This window comes from Capsicum annuum, chromosome 4 (assembly GCF_002878395.1).
Source record: "Capsicum annuum cultivar UCD-10X-F1 chromosome 4, UCD10Xv1.1, whole genome shotgun sequence".
In the NCBI taxonomy this organism is placed as follows: Eukaryota; Viridiplantae; Streptophyta; class Magnoliopsida; order Solanales; family Solanaceae; genus Capsicum; species Capsicum annuum.
In genome coordinates, this window is record NC_061114.1 from 11,813,683 (window position 1) to 11,832,751 (window position 19,069).

The following is a 19,069-nucleotide window of genomic DNA, read 5'->3' on the forward strand; positions in this document are numbered from 1 at the left end:
TTAACAGTTGAACTGCTAATGAACTTTCACAACGACATTCTCCCAAGTGCTTCTCTGTATTACTTACAACAGTTACCAACTTTTCATGTTGTTATGCTTGTGAAATTTGTAAAATATAGGTTCTGCATTCTAACATGAACATTGGTCTTCTTTCCTTGAGGATTCTTAACTCTAAAAAAACATAGAACTTAATTAAATGTCTACCATGGTAAGTCTGAAAGAAAAAGAACTTTGTGTTCATTAAACAAATCATCTTCTTTGCTACGTTGGTTGCATTTTTTTTTTGGAAAGGTCGGTCATTATCAATGTTGCTTCCCTTAGAATTCACAATTACAAAGTTACTTTTCTGTCGGCAAAATGTATCTCACCCTAAACAAGTTGTAAACACACGTGAACTCAGGATAGTCTCACCGATTAATAGTTACCCCATAAAATAGCCTTTTGACGCCTCTTGCTCTGTGAATTTGATACAGCTGAAACCATTTTATACCCCTGGATAAATGAACCACATGTTTGTGAGAGCGCCTGCATGCTCTTAAGGTCGGAAGTCAGGAAACAATACACTGTATAACATAAGGACTAATAAAATCCACGAAGAATAAGCCAGTACAAGATTTCAATTCTTCCACAAGTGATGCAGTAGTTCTGATATGTTTCATGTCTCTCTTATATGAGCTTCTTATTCATCTTATGTTGTTCTACATACCTTATTATATGAGTACTATTCCATATTTATTCAAAGTAGTCTTCTTGAATTGTTCTTTCGTGGCATAATACATAAACATGCCCTTGAACTTGGCCTTTGCTTGAACATAAGTTTCAAGAGATTTACAACGTTGCTTTCAGCTGGGCAAAGGAGAAGGGTCAGAAATCTTTTTCCTTGGACACGGCTATTGGGATGTGGAAATTTCTGTTTGCTGAAAAGCAGTGGCCATTGGTTGATCATTGGTGTCAGTTTCTACAGGCAAGGACGGGATACTTGGTCTCAGCTGCTGGAATTCGTAAGGAAAGTTGTAACCTTTCCATGTTTATGTATCCTCTAATGTCTTTAGGAAGATAGAGATCTGGGATAGTGAATTATACCGTTGCCTTGAAGTCCCAGGTTAGCAAGCTTGTCTGTAGCACCATTACTTTAATTTCTCTGAAACAATGTTTAATCTTTTTGAGATTGTCATAAATGTTGTCTATGATGTTCTAACAGGTCCAAGTTGGGTTAGCTTTATTCTAGATCCAGCCCACCACTAATTTGGAGTCACATTCAATTTCAATTTTCTTGATCCTTGCTGAATGCACCATTCAATCCCAATACTAAGAGCCACCGTTTCAGCCATGTTATTAGTTTTATACCTGGTCGTTACATTGTACAGATTGACAAAGTGTCCTTTATCATCCCCGATGATCCCTCTGCCACCACAAGGGCCTGTATTATCTTTGGAACATCCATCACAATTAAGCTTCACATAACCAGGCCCTGGATAGTTCCATTTAACTACAGTAGAAACTGACTGATATTTAGCATGACCCATCAATTTTCTAAAACATTCCCAGATCAAGAGAGGGGAGATAATAGGGAACTTCTTGTGAGGAATCAAAATAATTAAGTTGTTGATGAGTTAGATGAATGATTCGGAATGAAGGCACATGAAGATTGTCTATTATAGTATTACCTCTCATATAACCTCATAGTAGTAAAATTCCTTGTTATCCAGAGAGGTAGCTATGATGTCTACTACTTGATTCCCTTCTCCGTAACAGACTTGCACTTGGATGCTCCTTTCCTGAACCATTATATTTGTTTGATTTTTTGCACATCTCTTTAAAGGATTCAGGGAGTATTATGCTTCCCAAGATCATGTTAACCAAAACTAACGAGTCCATTTCAAGAATACTGTGCAATAACTGTAAGCTGCACCCTGAAATAACTATGAGAGCAGCCCGACCTTCAAAGTAATTGTTAGTACAGAACTGGATAGGGGCAACAAAAACCCTAATCATCTGTCCATTTCTTTTCCGCACAATGCCACCAACTCCTGCTTTGCCAATGACCTTAATGAAGCTACCATTAGTATTCAACTCTAATCCCATTCCATATTAGCAAAATTAAGGACTATCCATATTTAACCTTATGCAATGTAATCTTGGTGTATAAGTCTCCACAATAGTACAAACCTTCCACCAACTATAATCCCATTCCATGTTGCAAAAGTTTTACCCAAGGCAATCTAGACTTGGACCACAATTTGTTGGCAGATTCTAGAGAAATTAAAGTTTTTGTCCCTGAACCCTAAACCCTGAACCCTGAACCTTGAACCCTGAACGTCATATTTCTTACCACACCTGGCTTTCCAGATTTACCAACAGGAAATTATAGATATGATGTGCAAGAAAAGCTTGTGAGCATCGTTTTTTGCAGGGGTGTTCCATCACAAAATGCCTGAATAGCAGTAGCCCTAGCATTTAAGCCCAAAGGACTAGGGAAAAAAATTCTCAACTCTGATAGCCAAATCATCAGAAACAAAGAGATGGTTTAGAACTTTACTCTTATCCAACGTGCAACAAGAGCATCTGAAAGTACATTGGGGATTAGACATATGGACAATGCTGTAATGACCTGAGAAATGGCAATAAAATGAATGCAGCCACTCAAGTTTGAAATTAGAAAAATAGCGAGGGAAATAACTAACACTAAAATCAACGGCTGCGATTAGAATTCAGTTAATGAGCTTCGAGGGCTCAGATGCAGCCAGCTGGACGAGTTCTATTATAAAGCCTAACAAACTCGTTGGGTAGAGGTTTGTTGCATAACTGGTACAATCCAAATTCCCTCTTCTTCTAAATCCTCTCGTCTCTCTTTCTATCCTCTCTCCTAATTCTCTTCTCTTCTCTTCTCTTCTCTTCCATTCTACAGGTATGGAGTCTTTCATTCTACAGGTTACAAGCTCGTTTATGGAGTCAAGTAGATATTTTTTCATATTTTCCGTTATCCTTTAGTTTTCATTAGTTGTAATCGTCATTCAATATCGGTCAATATAATATCAGGAAATTATCCCAAAAATATTGTGATTACTCCTTTTTGGCTTTTGAGAATTGAGATCATAACAATTGGTATCAGAGAAACGAACCTATCTCGACTGTGGGTAATAACTCGAAGAAGATGTTTGCAGAATCTACAATGGATGAATTGGTTGAACGAAATAATGCAAATAGAAGGGTCCTTATGGATGGAATGCCAGGAATAGTTGTGAATGTTAAACAACTGCAGAAGTGGTGTGAGGATTGCGTATACAGTGTTGACTACCAATGCAACTCTTGCATCTATAGATGTGTAAGGAGCGTTGACTGCCAGTGCTATTTTTGTCTTGATAATTGTTCAAGGGAAATGAGTAAAGGGGACAAACAGGCTGAAGTGGATTTAGATGACCATGCTATGGTTGACCTACTGAAGGTTGAAAATAGCAGTAAGATTGATCCAGAATACAATGAGGGACAGGTGTTCGACGAATGTCCTCAGAGGGTCGAATCTGAAGTTCTACTTGAACTTCACTCCATCCAAAATTCAAACATCACAAATATTGATATCGTGAACTCATATTTGGATTCACAACTTTATGTCCTTGCTGTTGAGGATACAATACCCAAATTGCTGGGTCTCAACGATCTTTTCGGTGCTTATAATTTCACGACCCACCTTGCATGTGCACCTTGGTCAATTTCAATTGAGGTACTGAGATTTCTATATTCGATATAAAACTGGAGAGGGATGTTACTAACATGTTTTGTTTGCATAGATCTTCTGATAACATCAATCGAGTGTGGGATACTGGATGGCAGTTGTTTATGCATTTCCCTGTTGTGTATATTAGTTCCATTTGTTCAGTTTCTGCCATTTCAATATATAAACATGATTATAGTAGTATAGGAGGCCTCTCCTTACACGTAACAACATCATCTAGGAAGGATATTATGTTACTTTGGGGCTCAATTTTGCAATTAACCTTGCTTCATGACTCTAAAAAGGTAACCACAATTGATTTGTTTGAACACAATTGGTTAGTTGATGAGTGTACAATCTGGAAAGCTTCTCAAAGAAGGGATTCAGTCATGGCTAGAAGTTTGTCTACTTCTAGAGCAAAGTGTTCCTTCAAAAAACCACATATTTGTAGACTATGTCATCCTTGGTTATTCGATTTTATCCTTCTTGTTGCAATGTACTCATGTGCTCATAACTTCTGGAGTAGAATTAAAGATGGCAAAGCTACATGGTTACAGATTACTCGAAGAGAATTACTAGTGAATTGGTCAACCAAAACTGAAGTTAAGTTAGAGACAATCTACACTGGGCAGGAAACTAAGGGCTCAAGACAATGTGAAAGGAATCCTCACCTTCTACAATTGGAATACTTGTTACCTTCTTGTCTTAAACATTTTTTCCTTTGGATGATGACTTTGAAATTCTTCAGCCAAGTTCTCGGGATGCGTTGGTTAGTCGTGTTTGTTTTTCCATTCTTCAAGATACAATGATAACTGAGATGCCCCGTAAAGTGATTGTGTTTATTGTTATATTTGTGGGGTTACTACATCTGAGTTCATGTTTTGAACATGCTGCCCAGACACTACTATTCACAATAGGGGAACCAGAGGTGGCAGGGTGGAGAGAGCTCTTCTTCGTCTCAGTTTATTAGTATTTTCAGAAGCTTCCAACTTGTCTCCTCCTTGCAATTATCATTCTATGTGGGATGTTACAGGTGGCTTACACAAAATGGAATACAATGAAAGTCATTCGAGAAAGATGTGGCTCTCGACTGACTTGGTATTTTGAGAGAAATCGAAGGATCCTCTACATGTTGTGTTCAACAATTTGTTTGTAGGTTTGGATGTTACAATATGCTTCTCTGTTGCAAAATGTTTTGGTTTTGGTTTTATTGGTTATGGCAGTAGATGCATCTCGAACCTTTTTTTGACTGTATCGGATACTCATGCAGCTATAAGGTTACATCATTTGAGTTACGACTTGGATGTATCTTCTAATCAAGAAGGATGGGAGAACACAGTGCAAACAAGCTTCTTAGCTCTTGATACTCGAGTTGTGAATGAACCAGCAGTTAGTAATGTTTGGACGAGGGAATACCTTGCTACATTGGACAAAAAATCTATTATTCTTTATGTGGAAGGAGGTCATGTTCGATCTGTGAGTAACAATGGGTCCTTAAAGTTCCCATATAACCATGGGGGTAGCTTGCCTTGGAGAGACTCTGATTTCTTCTCTGGCAACAATTTTGATCCTCCAAAAATTATTGCATCTTCATTGATCTTTTATAAAGTGCTTGACCCGCCTACTTCAGAGGATAGTCATCTGCAGAAGGCAGCTCCCAGGTTACATGTTACTGGTTCTTTGGTCCCTAAAGAGAAGGTGATACTCATGAGGAAAGCTACTTATGGTTCTTAAATAGCAGTCATAGATGATAGAATTATAGCCTTTTTATGTCATCTCTATGCCACTTCCATGTATATTCTTGAGGACTACAAGTTCCCATTTGATCCAGGAGGCATTAGTGTTCCATTTGGTGGTCCTGCACATCAATTCCCATTCGAATATGGTTGTTTCGTCGTCAAGATAACACCCTTCAGGTCTTGGTGTTCTTCAACAAGTGGGGTGTTTTAAATTTCAGATTCTTTTAGCTCATCCTTGAGGTCAAGGATTATTTGAAGAGGACGGGTATGTAATGACCTGAGAAATGGCAATAAAATGAATGCAGCCACTCAAGTTTGAAATTAGAAAAACAGCGAGGGAAATAACTAACACTAAAATCAATGGCTGCGATTAGAATTCAGTTAATGAGCTTCGAGGTCTCAGATGCAGCCAGCTGGACGAGTTCTGTTATAAAGCCTAACAAACTTATTGGGTAGAGGTTTGTTGCATAACTGGTACAATCCAAATTCCCTCTTCTTATGAATCCTCTTGTCTCTCTTTCTATCCTCTCTCCTAATTCTCTTCTCTTCTCTTCTTTTCCATTCTACAGGTATGGAGTCTTTCATTCTACAGGTTACAAGCTCGTTTATGGAGTCAAGTAGATAGTTTTTCATATTTTCCGTTATCCTTTAGTTTTCATTCGTTGTAATCGTCATTCAATATCAGTCAATATAATATCAGAAAATTGTCCCAAAAATATTGTGATTACTCCTTTTTGGCTTTTGAGAATTGAGATAATAACAAATTCCACCTATGGGAAGTTTCTTTTGAGCATTATCCATCCCCGGGGAGAAATCTTGAAAGTATTTTTGCTATGTCAATGTTGTTTTGTCAGTGTAATTTTTATTAAATAATTGATTCTTGAATAATGTTTTTAACAATTTAGCAGAGTTTCAACTTTAAAGTGTTGAGTCTATTTAATTTTAGTAGGTTTAGCATGAAGAAATATCTAATTTGAGTAAGTTCAAGCATGAAGAAAAGCAATTAGTGAGTTTTTTCAACTTTCAAAAAGTTATTGCAAATCTTATAACTATTTTTCCTCATCAATTTATTTTTTTGTCAAATTGTTGCTTAAACTAGAATTAAAAAGAGCATAAAGAAGTTAATTAAGCTTATCTTTCTGTCAAATAACTGGCAACTAGGAAAAAAAAATCTTGGTAAAATAATATTATTTATTTAATTTGACTTACTCATAATTTGGAGCACACACAATCAATCTACAAGTGTTAATCACGTCATTTGATTTACTTTTCTATTACTCTTTGAAAATATTTGATAATTGCGTAGTTGCTTAACATACTATACATTGCTATGATTTTGTGTAAAAATAAGTAATGGCAATTCAAGAAAATCAATCTCCATATTGAATGTAAGGCAATTGCTCCTTGTGTTAATTTTGAAAGAAAAGACACTTAACACTACATAATTTGCACTATTTTAATTGGTTAGCTTGTGTAACAATACATGGGTTGTGGTGCAGTGGGGCTGCTCCACCCTTAACCAGAGGTCGAGGGTTCGACTCTGGGTATGGAAAAAACTCTGTTGGGAGCGCTGCCACCTTAATGGACCCTTCAACGCGCGATCTGAATTAGTCGGGGCTCCAATGCGGGCACCGAAGACCGGATGGAAAACAAAGAAAAAAAAAACAATACATGTGTAATTCATAAAAGATTTTATTAACAATGTCTACATTTAGAAATTACAATGTGTTCATATGCTCCAATTGTGTTCTTTACTGAAGAATTCAATTTTCTTGCTCAGCAAAGAATCATTTTAAATTCATCCAAAAGGAATTAATATATACTCAATAATGTTTTGCAATAAGACAAATAAAGCACATGTCAAATAATCCTAATATTGAATGGTATCTATCACAACACATTTTCTTATACGGCCAATTTTATGTCGCTATTTCAAGAATGCTATTAATGATCGATGGCAACAAGATTCCTGATCATGATATTAATGATCGATGGCAACAAGATTCCTGATCATGGTAATACAATAGAGACAGATAAAATAAACATACAAAAAGAATATCATCTATAAAGAAGTATCAGGTGATATATGTTTCATTACATTTTGTACTTTACAATAAGTAAAATGTCATCTAATTAAATTTTTAATGTTCATCCTCATAGGTTTTAACGATATTCAATCATTTTGACCACGGCAAATAAGTTGCTATATATCTCAATGTTAGTTCTTCAAAGAAACTTGCAACTATGTAATATATAGCCTCGACATTCATATACGTGCAACGCACGTGTCGAGAAACTAGTTTTTGAAAAGTCTGAATAACGTAGGTAGGAATTCGAAACAGGTAATAGGAGGACTGATTAGTTCAACTAACTTTGTTTAGCAAAAAGTATACTATACTACTCAAAAAGTATTAAGTCCTTCTCAACGTGACCAGCAACCTATTTTCGTCTGTCAATGCTCAGTTCAATAATTTTATCACCTAAAATGCCTATGTTTCCAGGTAGCTGCTGCCCTGATTTGACATTTGAAGCACGGATCAAATTAGTGCCATTATTTTACAGGAATTCAACAATTAAGAAAAAGTATGCAACAAACAAGTGATTTGGACAACAGATTCCAACAGCATGCTCAAAATGCAAGAAGTTGAATCTTGATCTTATGTAAGATCTTTCATGTTTGTCCACCTTGTTGGAGATTAGCACAACAATCTAATGCCGCATTCATGATTGATGCCACAACATCTAGCACCTTCTGTAAGCGATTATTCATTGGTGTTATCAAGTTGGCATCTAGAACGTCCATTATTGTCTCTAGAAAATGAATGATTCACCCATTGCTTCAAGCTAACATCTCCCTCAAAATCATTAGGCTTTCTCCTGGTAAACGTTTCCAGCAACATGATTCCGTAACTATAGACATCACATTTCGTAGACACCAACCCATCTTGCCCATACTCTACAATCAAACAATTAATTTAAAGATGTAACATGATTCTTGGTGGAAAATAAAATGAATGGGAAAATAACTCTTCAGAGAAAAATCAAGAGACGTACCCGGTGCAATATAACGTAGTGTTACTAACGTTTTAGTGTATAATAAGGTTGCATTATATTTTTAGGAGTTATGTTTGATAATTTTCGAAAAGTGGGTGAGTCTTTCGAAAATGTTTTCTAATATTTTTCTTATAAATAATTAATGTGTTTTATTTTACTAAGATGCATATAATTTTGTACCTTATTTAAATCTTTTCTTAATTTAACATTTTTTTTCTTATTTAATCTGAGTTTTGCCGGTTAATCATAGTTAGCGGATCCTTTACGATGCCTAATCTCTTTCCTATAGGATAATTAGAATCCTTACATAGAATCATTTAGTTAAGCACACCTTAAAATGAAGTCATTGTTTTATTTTAATCACATAGTTCATAGTAGGTGTCCTAATTCACCGTAAAACTAATTAGGTGGCGACTTCCTTTCCAATATGTTGTACCTCGGTTTGACCCGTGTTAAAATAGGGCCCTTATAGCCCAACCCTTTCCTAGACCCCATGCATAGCAGGAGCTTAGTGCAGTGTTCAATTGGACTGGAGAAGAACCTTTATTTCCCCTTCTTTTCTTCTGTGATCATTACTCAGGTATGAAGTCTTCCTTTCAAGGGCTCAATACCTGTTGTGAACTTGTCTTTAAGTGTCATGTTTTCTAGACAAGTTCTGCTTCTTTTATTTTTTAGACTGCACAGGGGAAAAATCGACACTAATAAAGCAAATGATTTGGGGAGAATCCATTTGAAGCGAATATTCGGTTGACCACATGATTTTTTGCCCTCAAAGTGTTCAGACGTTTTGCCTTGATGAATTTCTGAAAATTATTTGTGTTTTCTACTATGTCTCAAGTGTTATAACTGTGTGCACGAGTACTGATTCAGTAAAGATGGTTTCCCAGACGATTTGCTTCTACAAGGTCGCCCTCCGTAATCTGTCTAATCTGCTTAACAATGTCATGAAACTAGACACATGACATTATATTGTATATTTCTAGAATTTCCATCTCCACAAGATACTTCCTGTACTCTCCTTCATCGTTGGCATTTCCATCGCTGGACAAAATCCTTGAAAGTAATAGTCACTTGTTGGATTTTGAACTCTGTATTCTCTATATCTAAAAAGTTGTTCTTATATTTGTTGTTGATTGTGTTCCATCATTTTGTAACATTCATATTAAGAGGAAATAGTATAGATTTATTGCAACCAACCAGCATTTTTGAAAACAGAATCATGCAAAAAGCAAGTGCTTAAAAAAAAAAAAGAAGCAATCTTTACATGAATCCATCAATTTAGCAAACATTTGCAACAAACAGAGTGATTTGAAACAAGAGATTCCGAGAACAAGCTCAGCATGCGTGTAGTGACCCTTCAGGTCATTTTCCATATTTATGCTTATCTTCACCGTTTAAGCTCCTCCATAGTTGCCCCAAGTCATTTATGACTTGCTAGGACCGACGGTTCGGTTACCGGGCAGTTCGTTTGTTTTTTAGAGTCAATTCCCTATTTAGAAGTCTTCACTGGTTCCAAATGGCCACCGAGCAAAAACTTTAGCGAAACGATCTCGGATAAAAATTTTGACTACGCCAACAGATCCAAAATATTGATTTTAGTCTAGTTAGACCTTTGGTTCGGATCCGAATGCACCCGAGCTCATTTTGACCTATTAGTCGGAAAGTCATAAAATCAGAACTATATGTGTGGGCACCACTTTTTGCCGAAACGACAAGTTTTGATGATTCCAATGGATTTGAATTGTGGTTTACACTCAAATTTCACTATTTTGGATTCTGGATGAGTTTTGAGGGTCAAAAACAATTTTTTTGACTTTGCTGTCACAGAGTACCGCGTCTCTTCGCCGAGGGGTCTATAAATAGACCCCAAGGTCGCAAATTTGAGGATTTTTCATTCACCTTTGAGAGCTTAAAACCATTATAGCTCAAAATTGAGTCTTGTGGGTGTCTAGTGAGCTTGGTAAACATCTTTTATCATGATTATCATCCGGATTAAGATAAGATTTCATCACTTTATCGGTGAATTTCTCAGTTCTGGACCCAACACCCTAATTTAGCTTAGGGCTTGATTTAGCCCTAAATTTGATTTGTTTTCACCAATTCATTGAGGATTATGATTCCTTGGTGATGTATGAGCATTGGGTTGACCTTAGAAATGCGATTTCCGTACATGGGATCCACTTGGGTTTTTTGGTGTCGTTTTTGAACTCGAAGCACAATAGTGCAATATGAGTATCGTTAGACTCATTTTGATGAGTATATTATATTTTTGATAGTGTGATGGCATTTTGGGAATTGTGAAGTGAAGATGAGCATGCGGTGCTTGAAGTGTGATTTTGCGGTTTAGCCTTGAGGTAGGCTTCTGTCTACTCTTCTTCATGGATAATGTATGATATATATAGCGTGTGAATGTGAATGTTAAGATTGATATTGGATAGAATGACTTAGTATTGATTATACATATAAGTTTGGGGATTAGATGGGGGTTTTGACCCGTAGGTTGAATTACTTAATACCCTTGTAGAATTCTCTTGCCTTCTCCCTAGTTTGGGTAAATTTGTAGCATAGATATGATATAATGCTATGCTTGGAATATGATTTTAGCATTTGAAGCATGATTTGTATATTTAACTTTATTGGGCTAGTGTGATGGTTTTGGAACCGTAAGTTTGCTAGAGTTGACTTAAGTACCCTTGTTTCTAGTCGAAGTTACTATCTTAGGCTTTTATATGGCTTGCTTGATATCTAGAAGATGAACTAGATACCTTAGCCTAGTTTGGGGCATAGTATGCCTAATTATGGAAATTATGGATTAGAAGTGGGATTGTTCGGCCCACTTAGGCCTGAGCTTATGTTAAGTCTTGTGGACTTAGTTGCGGATATTAGACATAGATGAGGTTAGTAAACCTTAGAATAAGGTCATAACTTGGTAACTTGTATTGATATTTCAAGATTGTGGCTATTTAGTTATGGTTATAATACTACATGTGGAAGTGATATTGGGCATTTAGAGGCGATATTCCTCCTAGATACATTATGTGGCCTATAGAGATGGTATTTCCTCATAGACTTGATATTTGGCCTATAGAGATGCTATTTCCTCTTAGAATTGATATTTGGCCTATGGAGTTACTATCTCCTTTAGGCATGATTATTGGACCTATAAAGATGATGGTCCTTTTGGATATGTAAATTGGCCTAGAGAAGCAATATTCCTCGTTGTCTTGATGTATGACCTATAGATATATGATATCCTATAGACAATTACACATCTATCTATATTGTGCCTCCTAGATGTGAGATGTCTCTAGTGTGAGAGATGATAGCATATTTATTTATTATGCCTCCTATATGTGAGATGCCTACTATATGTGAGATGATTAGAGGTATGCTACAGTTTATACATATGATTATTGATATGAGTTCTGGAAATGGATATGGGCCTAAGGTCATGATTATGATGTTGTGATTATTCCGAACAAATTAATGGGCCAAGGGCCATGTTATAGTACTGATTAAATATCCAAGAAGTGTTTATAGTTGTGAATGATGTGATTGCAATTTATGAAAATGTATATGTTTGTATGCATATCTCTCCGGTATGGGACGGAGGAAGATGCAGTATGATGCTTATTATTCCACTGACTGAATACTGGTGATGGCATGCATAGGTTTGGTACGTTCATGATTATTTACCATTTTAAATGATGTGATTATAGCTGAAATGTGATCTTATGGTTGTTCTTCTTGTTAGACGGTTAAGCTATGTGGTAACTAGTTGTCTATTAGCTGAATATTGCACTTGATGGCTAGGAAGATGATGTATTAGTTAATGAATCTTGCTTAGTTGGAACATGGTAGCTAATGATGGTCAGGTAATGAATGATGTCATTTAATAAAAGATAATTAGGCGACAAGTAGTAATGTGTTGTCTAGTAATGATTAACAAAAATAGGATGAATAGTTGATAATTATGAATGGTGGATAAATGATGGTTTTGGTCTAATGATGAATCTAGACTAGATGTTAGACGTTGACTATTAAATGAATAGTGGTTAGTTTTTATCTCATGAACAAGGATTATATGAAGGATAATGTTTAGGCTAATAACTAGAGGTTATGTAATGACTAGCGAACTAGCGGTTTAATAATAATAAGTGTTGGTTAGCTAATAACGAGTAGTTGGGATGTATTGATAAGATAGACATCTTTACGGTTATGAGTATATCGGCTTGTGTCTGTGCACCTATTATATGCCTATATTTATGTGTCGAGAGTTATGATGATATATTTGTACCCAGCAAGGCCGGAGGATATTATGATGACATATACTGATACTCGACAAGGCTGGAGGATATTATAATGATATTGATACCCGGTTCGAGTCCGGAGAATACTATTGAGATGATATTGATTCCCAGCAAGGCCGGAGGATATTATGATGATATTGATACCCGGTTCGAGTTCAGAGGATACTATTGAGATGATATTGATTCCCGGTAAGGACGGAGGATATTATGATGATATTGATACCCGATTTGAGTCCGAAGGATACTATTGAGATGATATTGATTCCCGGCAAGGTTGGAGGTTGATTATGATGATGATGGTCCTGATGAGGACAGTTATTATGAGTTATGATATTGATGGTATACTTTGTATTCATTCCTGCATGTGCATTGCCTATCACCAGTATGCACCTATGTCTATCAGTCGGTATGGGACGGTTGCATAGATATGGGTGAAGAATATGCCTTATATTGTTATATGTTGATTGAACCTTCCGAGTCTGGGGCGGTGGTGGTACACATAGGCTCGGCTAGGTATTTGGTTGTCCGGAGTAGCCGGTTATTTACGATGTTATTGATATTGTTATTATCATTGTTATGATCATTATTATGGCTAGCCTATGACAAATTGGTCATGGATCTGGTATTGAGATTGAGGTATGTCTTCGGCCTTTACTATCTTATGATTACATTACTATGCACGATTATTCTATGTCTAGCCATATGGATTAGAAATCCTGAGTATGTTGGTATTGAATCCTGATAGTATAATAATGAGGTCTTAAAATGAGAACATGACGATCTAGGTTATGTTTGAGATGACCTCCTATTTATATGTATTATATATATATATATATATATATATATATATATATATATATATATATAGCTATATAAAGTCATCAGATATCCCTTTCTTCGTTGTTCATACTGTATAGTCGTTCCTTTGCCTTGTATATTACAATATATCTTTCTTTCGCTCTTTATCTGTATATTGACCTGGGATATACGGTATAGCTTTGGCATATATTGAATGTATCTGGAATAAGATAGTTCACCTTGATACTTCCTTAGTCTTATTATGTTAGACTCTTGGACATGAATAGGATAGTTGTCCCTTGTTATTCTCATTGACTTATTACATGATTTATGGACTCTTGGTTGTAGTTTTCATTCTGTTATATGTTATATATATCAACTTTATCTTTGGAGCTCAGTTGGCAGTTGCCTGCTGAGTACCATTCGTTTGGTACTCATACTACACCTCCGCAGCCTGCAGATCATAGTATGAGTTATCGCTGTGGATGTGTGCATCGTGTGGAGTAACCCTGATTCGGAGACTTAGAGTGAGCTCCTAACGTTTGGAGTATTACTTATCTCTCTCCTATGTATTATACTAGCCTCTACGTTGTATTCAGAGGTAAGTTGAATCAATGTATTTCTACTTGATATATAACTTTTATACTCTTATTATGTTTAGAAGCTCTTGTACTGATACCACCAAGTTTTGAGATTCATCTATGTATTGATCTTTATCTCATATATTCCTCATGTTATTGAGTAGTCTGTTACTAGCCGTTCCGGACTACAGGTTGGCTTGCCTACTGGTGGGTTATGGTAGGCGCCATCATGACCTGAAAAGTTGGGTCATGACAATGCGAGAAGTTGAATCTTGATTTTCTATAGCATCCTGACAACATCTTTCATGTTTGTCCTTCTTGCAGGAAATTCAGAACAACAATCTAATGCAAGATTCATGATTGAAGCCACAACATGTAGCTCCTTCTGTAAGTGATTACCCGTTGGTGTTACCAAGTTGATATCTACGATGTCCATTACGGCCTCAGGGAGTGAACAACTCACCCATTGCTTCAAGCTAAGATCTCCCTCAAACTCATTAGTCTTTCTCCTAGTAAACGTTTCCAGCAACATGACCCCATAACTGTAGACATCACACTTTGTTGACACTAGTCCATCCAGTCCATACTCTACAGTCAAACAATACATTTAAAGAAACAATATGCTTTCTAGGTGGGAAAAAAAGAAAGGGATAATCAGCAAAACTAAGAGATGTACCTGACTCAATATACCCCAATATTGCTAAGGTTTTAGTGTACAAATCACCCTGATCTTCACCAAGCAGTTTTGAGATGCCAAAGTTGCTGAGGTGGGCAACCATATCTCCATCCAGCAAGACGTTACTAGGCTTCACGTCACAGTGAATCACAGGCAACGAGCACCCATGGTGAAGATATTCCAAAGCACATGCCACATCTATCATTATGCTTAGTCTCTGCTTGATGTCAAGGAAGTAGTTGTGCGAATACAAATACTTCTCAAGACTTCCATTAGGCATATACTCAAGCACTAAAGCCTTGAAATCAAGATTGGAACAACTAGTAATGACTTTAACGAGATTCCTATGGCGAAGGCTGCACAAAACTTCACATTCCGTATCAAAACTCTTGAATGCTGCCTCTAGTTGAAGATTGAACACTTTAACTGCAATGGCAGTTCCACTTCTGAGAGCACCTTTGTAAAAAGAGCCAAAATTTCCAGAACCAATCAGATTACTCTCGCTAAGCGCATCAGTTGCTTGGATCAATTCATAGTATGAAATTCTTTCTCTTGTTATGGCAGACAATGAATCAGCTTGTTGAGGAGCTCTTTTACCTTTTCTATAACTTATCCATAAAAGAATAAAGGTGCTAGGAATAACTACTAGTGCAATTCCCAGCAAAAGAAAAAGAACTAGCAATTTTTTCCCATTTGATCTGTGCTATGATGAAGTGGGGGACACTAAATCTTGAAGAACCACACAATGCTTCATTGTGGATGAAAAACTGATTCGAGAGGTTCTTGAAAGGACCCTCCGAGGGTATTTCACCATACAATTTGTTGATAGAAACATTGAAATATTTCAAGTTTTGAAGCTTCTCCAAAGACTTGGGAATGTTTCCCGATATATTATTGTGAGAAAGGTCTAGGAATTCCAAACCTACCATGTTGCTTATTGAGTCAGGTATAGATCCTGGCAACTTGTTGTGTCTCAAAGAAAGGTGTGCCAAATTTTGCAATTCTCCAATTTCTCTAGGAATTTCATTTGAGAATTGATTCATCGATAGATCCATCTTTGTTGCAACCTTTAGATTTCCAATTTCTGGAGGTAAAGAACCTACCATGTTGTTGGACGATAAGTCAAGAACAACTAGATCGTGAAGGTTCCCTAAGCTTGGTGGTATATTGGAACTCAATTTGTTGGAACCGAGATGTTTCTCCCTAAGGGAAGTATTATTCCCTATACAATTAGGAAGAGATCCTGAAAATTGATTTTGACCCAAGTGAATTTCACCCAAATGCTGCAATTTACATATATGATCTCCAATAAATCCTGTAACTTTGTTACTAGTCAAGTTGAACCGCTGAAGCATTCTCAAGTTTCCAATTGATGTGGGAATCGATCCAACCAAGTTGTTTCCGGAAAGATAAAGGAATAATAAGCTGCTTAAATTCCCATCCTCATTAGGAATTCTCCCTAGGATTTTACAACTGTCGGCAAGAAATGTTCTAAGAGATGTGGAAAGGTTTCCCGTGGAGGCAGGAAGCATGCCGTTTAGAGGATTCCAATATAGAGATAGAAATGTTAAATTTCTGCAATTGGTTAAGGTAGTCAGGAAGCTTAATGATGAGTCACTGGTTAAATTGTTTCCCCCTAAATTTAGATGCTGCAGATGAGTCAAATATCCAAGAGAATTGGGAATCAAGCCTGTGAGTTTGTTGATAGAAAGCTCTAGACTAGTAAGTTTGGAACAATTGGAGATGGAATGAGGAATAGTCCCAACAAGATTGGTTAAGCTCCCCAGATAAAGCTCTTCAATGTCGGGTAAGATAGAACCTATGTTTGGTGTGAGGCTTCCTGATACATTATTGTTTAAAAGAGAAACTACTCTCAGCCCTGATATGTTGAAGACCTCCATATCAAGAGAACCACTAAAACTATTAATTGAAAGATCAAGTTTCTCCAACTCAACGAGATTCCTTATCTACCTATCAACACTTGAAGAAAGAATGAATACAAGTGAGATGAACTAGTTAGCTCAGTGCTTATCTATGTGATTCATGCTTTAGTTTGACTTGGTGAAGAAGAATCTTGAATTGTAATTGGTAATGGGATAAGGTGTCGCAAGAACTCAAAAAATTATGTTCTAACTCTATACTTCTTTTTCCTTCATTTATATTGTTATTGATCAAAGTCTTAAGACGGATGTACATATTATATATTTTCTTCTCTGTTTTATTTTATTTTATTTTATCTTTTTTGTTTTTCTCTCTATTGGACTTCTTAATTTAATTTTCTATGAATTTCTATTGTGCAGGTTTGTATTTTTATATGGACTCAAATATATAAAATGATACTTTATTCAAGTTTGCTAACTACTAACAGAAGTTCAAATTTACTATTTAAACATTAAAAGACTCTCCTCATTTGGTGTTTCTTGTCACACTTTTGAAGATTTATTTGTAATTGTTACATTTTATTACTGATTACATGTATAAATTCATAGAGTTTTATTAGTTCTAATGGATCTATAAAAATTAACATGAGACACACATGCAATGCACGTACATTTATATCGAGACACTATTTGAATATATATGTACCTATAAGCTTATTTCCACTAATCTGTAGATGTTGCATCTTGGTTAAGTTGCCAATCTCCCGTGGTAAGAATCCACTAAGATTGTTCCTCGACAATGACAAAATTTGCAGCGACGAGATATTGAATTTGGAGATTGGGACAGAGCCGGTAATCTAGTTTTTCTCCATCCATAACTCCACCAAATTAACAAGATTTCCAATTTCTTGTGGAATTATCCCTGCAGTTAATGTATAATAAAATGCGATTCTGAAGTAATTAGATACTATAGTACTAGCATTCATAAGACAAACCATACCGGTGAAATAGTTAACTCCAACATACAATAACTGCAAGTTGCTCAATCTTCCAATTTCATTATGTATTGGTCCATCAAACTCATTTTCCGATAAAGACAAAATTTGAAGTTGTGAACAATTTGATAAGCTTGTAGGCATATGACAATGAAGCTTGTTATCAGGAAGATAAAGACCTTTGAGTATTGGGAGACCATTGCATAAACCATTGGGAAGATATCCTGATAAGCTATTGCCTGTAAATGCAATGACTTCGATTCTTGAGATATTGAAAATTGTGAATGGTATAGAACCCATTAGCTGATTATACTGTATGCCCAATAATTTCATGTTGTGAACATTGCCAATCCCTTCTGGAATGTTTCCTTGAAGTGAACTATAAGATATGTCTAAAGTCTCCAACCTCGAGGCATTCGAGAGTGACAGAGGAATTGAACCTATGATCTTGTTACCTCGCAACCTTAATTCTCTAAGGTTTATAAGACTTCCAATCACTTCTGGAATTTGACACTCTATGGAATTGAAGTTCAGATTGAAAGTCTCAAGTGTGGACATATTAGAAAACGAAGAAGGGATGGGACCAGTGAAACTATTATTCCTAAGATTTAGAACTTGAAGTCAGTGTAAAAACCCAAACCAAGAAGGAACCTCCCCTATGAAGTTGTTGAAACTTAAATCAAGAAACTTAAGCCGACACAATCGTGCCATTTCTTGAGCAAATCTCCATGGAAATTGTTGCTTCCCAAGTTAAGAGAAACAAGAAACGTGAGGTTTCCAAAATCACGAGGGATCCTGCCTATAACAGCCATGTTAGAAAGATTCAAGGACTTCACTCGCAGATGGCGAGAACCACAAGTGACTCCCACCCAATGACAAACAAAAATAGCGGGAGACCAACTTTCTTCCAAGAAGTGAGAGGGGTCGGAAATAATTTGAGATTTTAAGGACAAAAGAGCTAATTGATCAGTGGTAATGTTGGTTTTAGTCATGACTGAACTAGCCATAAGCAAAAAGAGTGTTAAGAGAAAAAATGTGAAGTCTTTCTCCATTATTACAAAAATTAGAAGGTATACTCTATAACATGTGGTTTTGAGACTTTAAATAGAAATGAGGTCTCCCTTTTGGTCATACCAATACTAATACCACCAAATCAACCAAGTCTTTCACATCTCAATCAGAATTATAAATGTGGTGGCAGAAAAGTCCTCTATTCAGCCAAAGACTTGGCAAGTCAACCAAGTCTTCCTTTATTTTTTGTGGAAAAAACAAATCCTCTTTTTCAAATAGTCTTGCTTTCATAAATACTGTAGAATTGTGTGGT

General features: G+C 36.2%; 1 protein-coding gene and 1 long non-coding RNA gene across 4 annotated transcripts; one reads left to right on the forward strand and one right to left on the reverse strand.

Moving 5' to 3' along the window:
- Positions 1-2,599: 2,599 nt before the first annotated feature.
- LOC124897644 lies at positions 2,600-6,285 on the forward strand. The gene is made up of 2 exons (XR_007054413.1): positions 2,600-5,925; positions 6,021-6,285. It is a non-coding gene; the product is annotated as an uncharacterized LOC124897644 (long non-coding RNA).
- A 1,524-nt stretch (positions 6,286-7,809) lies between these two features.
- Positions 7,810-18,850, reverse strand: LOC107869153 (putative receptor-like protein kinase At3g47110). 3 transcript variants are annotated; one of them, XM_047410735.1, is made up of 5 exons: positions 17,751-18,848; positions 17,457-17,672; positions 14,871-15,326; positions 14,594-14,782; positions 7,810-8,407 (listed from the first exon to the last, which is right to left on the reverse strand). In XM_047410735.1, exons 2-5 carry the CDS (start codon positions 17,491-17,493, stop codon positions 8,214-8,216), a joined length of 876 nt encoding a protein of 291 aa, XP_047266691.1. In that variant the 5' UTR covers positions 17,494-17,672; positions 17,751-18,848; the 3' UTR covers positions 7,810-8,213. The 3 variants fall into 3 exon arrangements, with proteins under 3 accessions (XP_047266691.1, XP_047266692.1, XP_047266690.1); XM_047410736.1 differs by lacking the exons at positions 14,594-14,782; positions 14,871-15,326; positions 17,457-17,672 and having other exon boundaries at positions 17,751-18,844; XM_047410734.1 differs by lacking the exons at positions 7,810-8,407; positions 14,594-14,782 and having other exon boundaries at positions 15,184-17,672; positions 17,751-18,850.
- Positions 18,851-19,069: the final 219 nt, after the last annotated feature.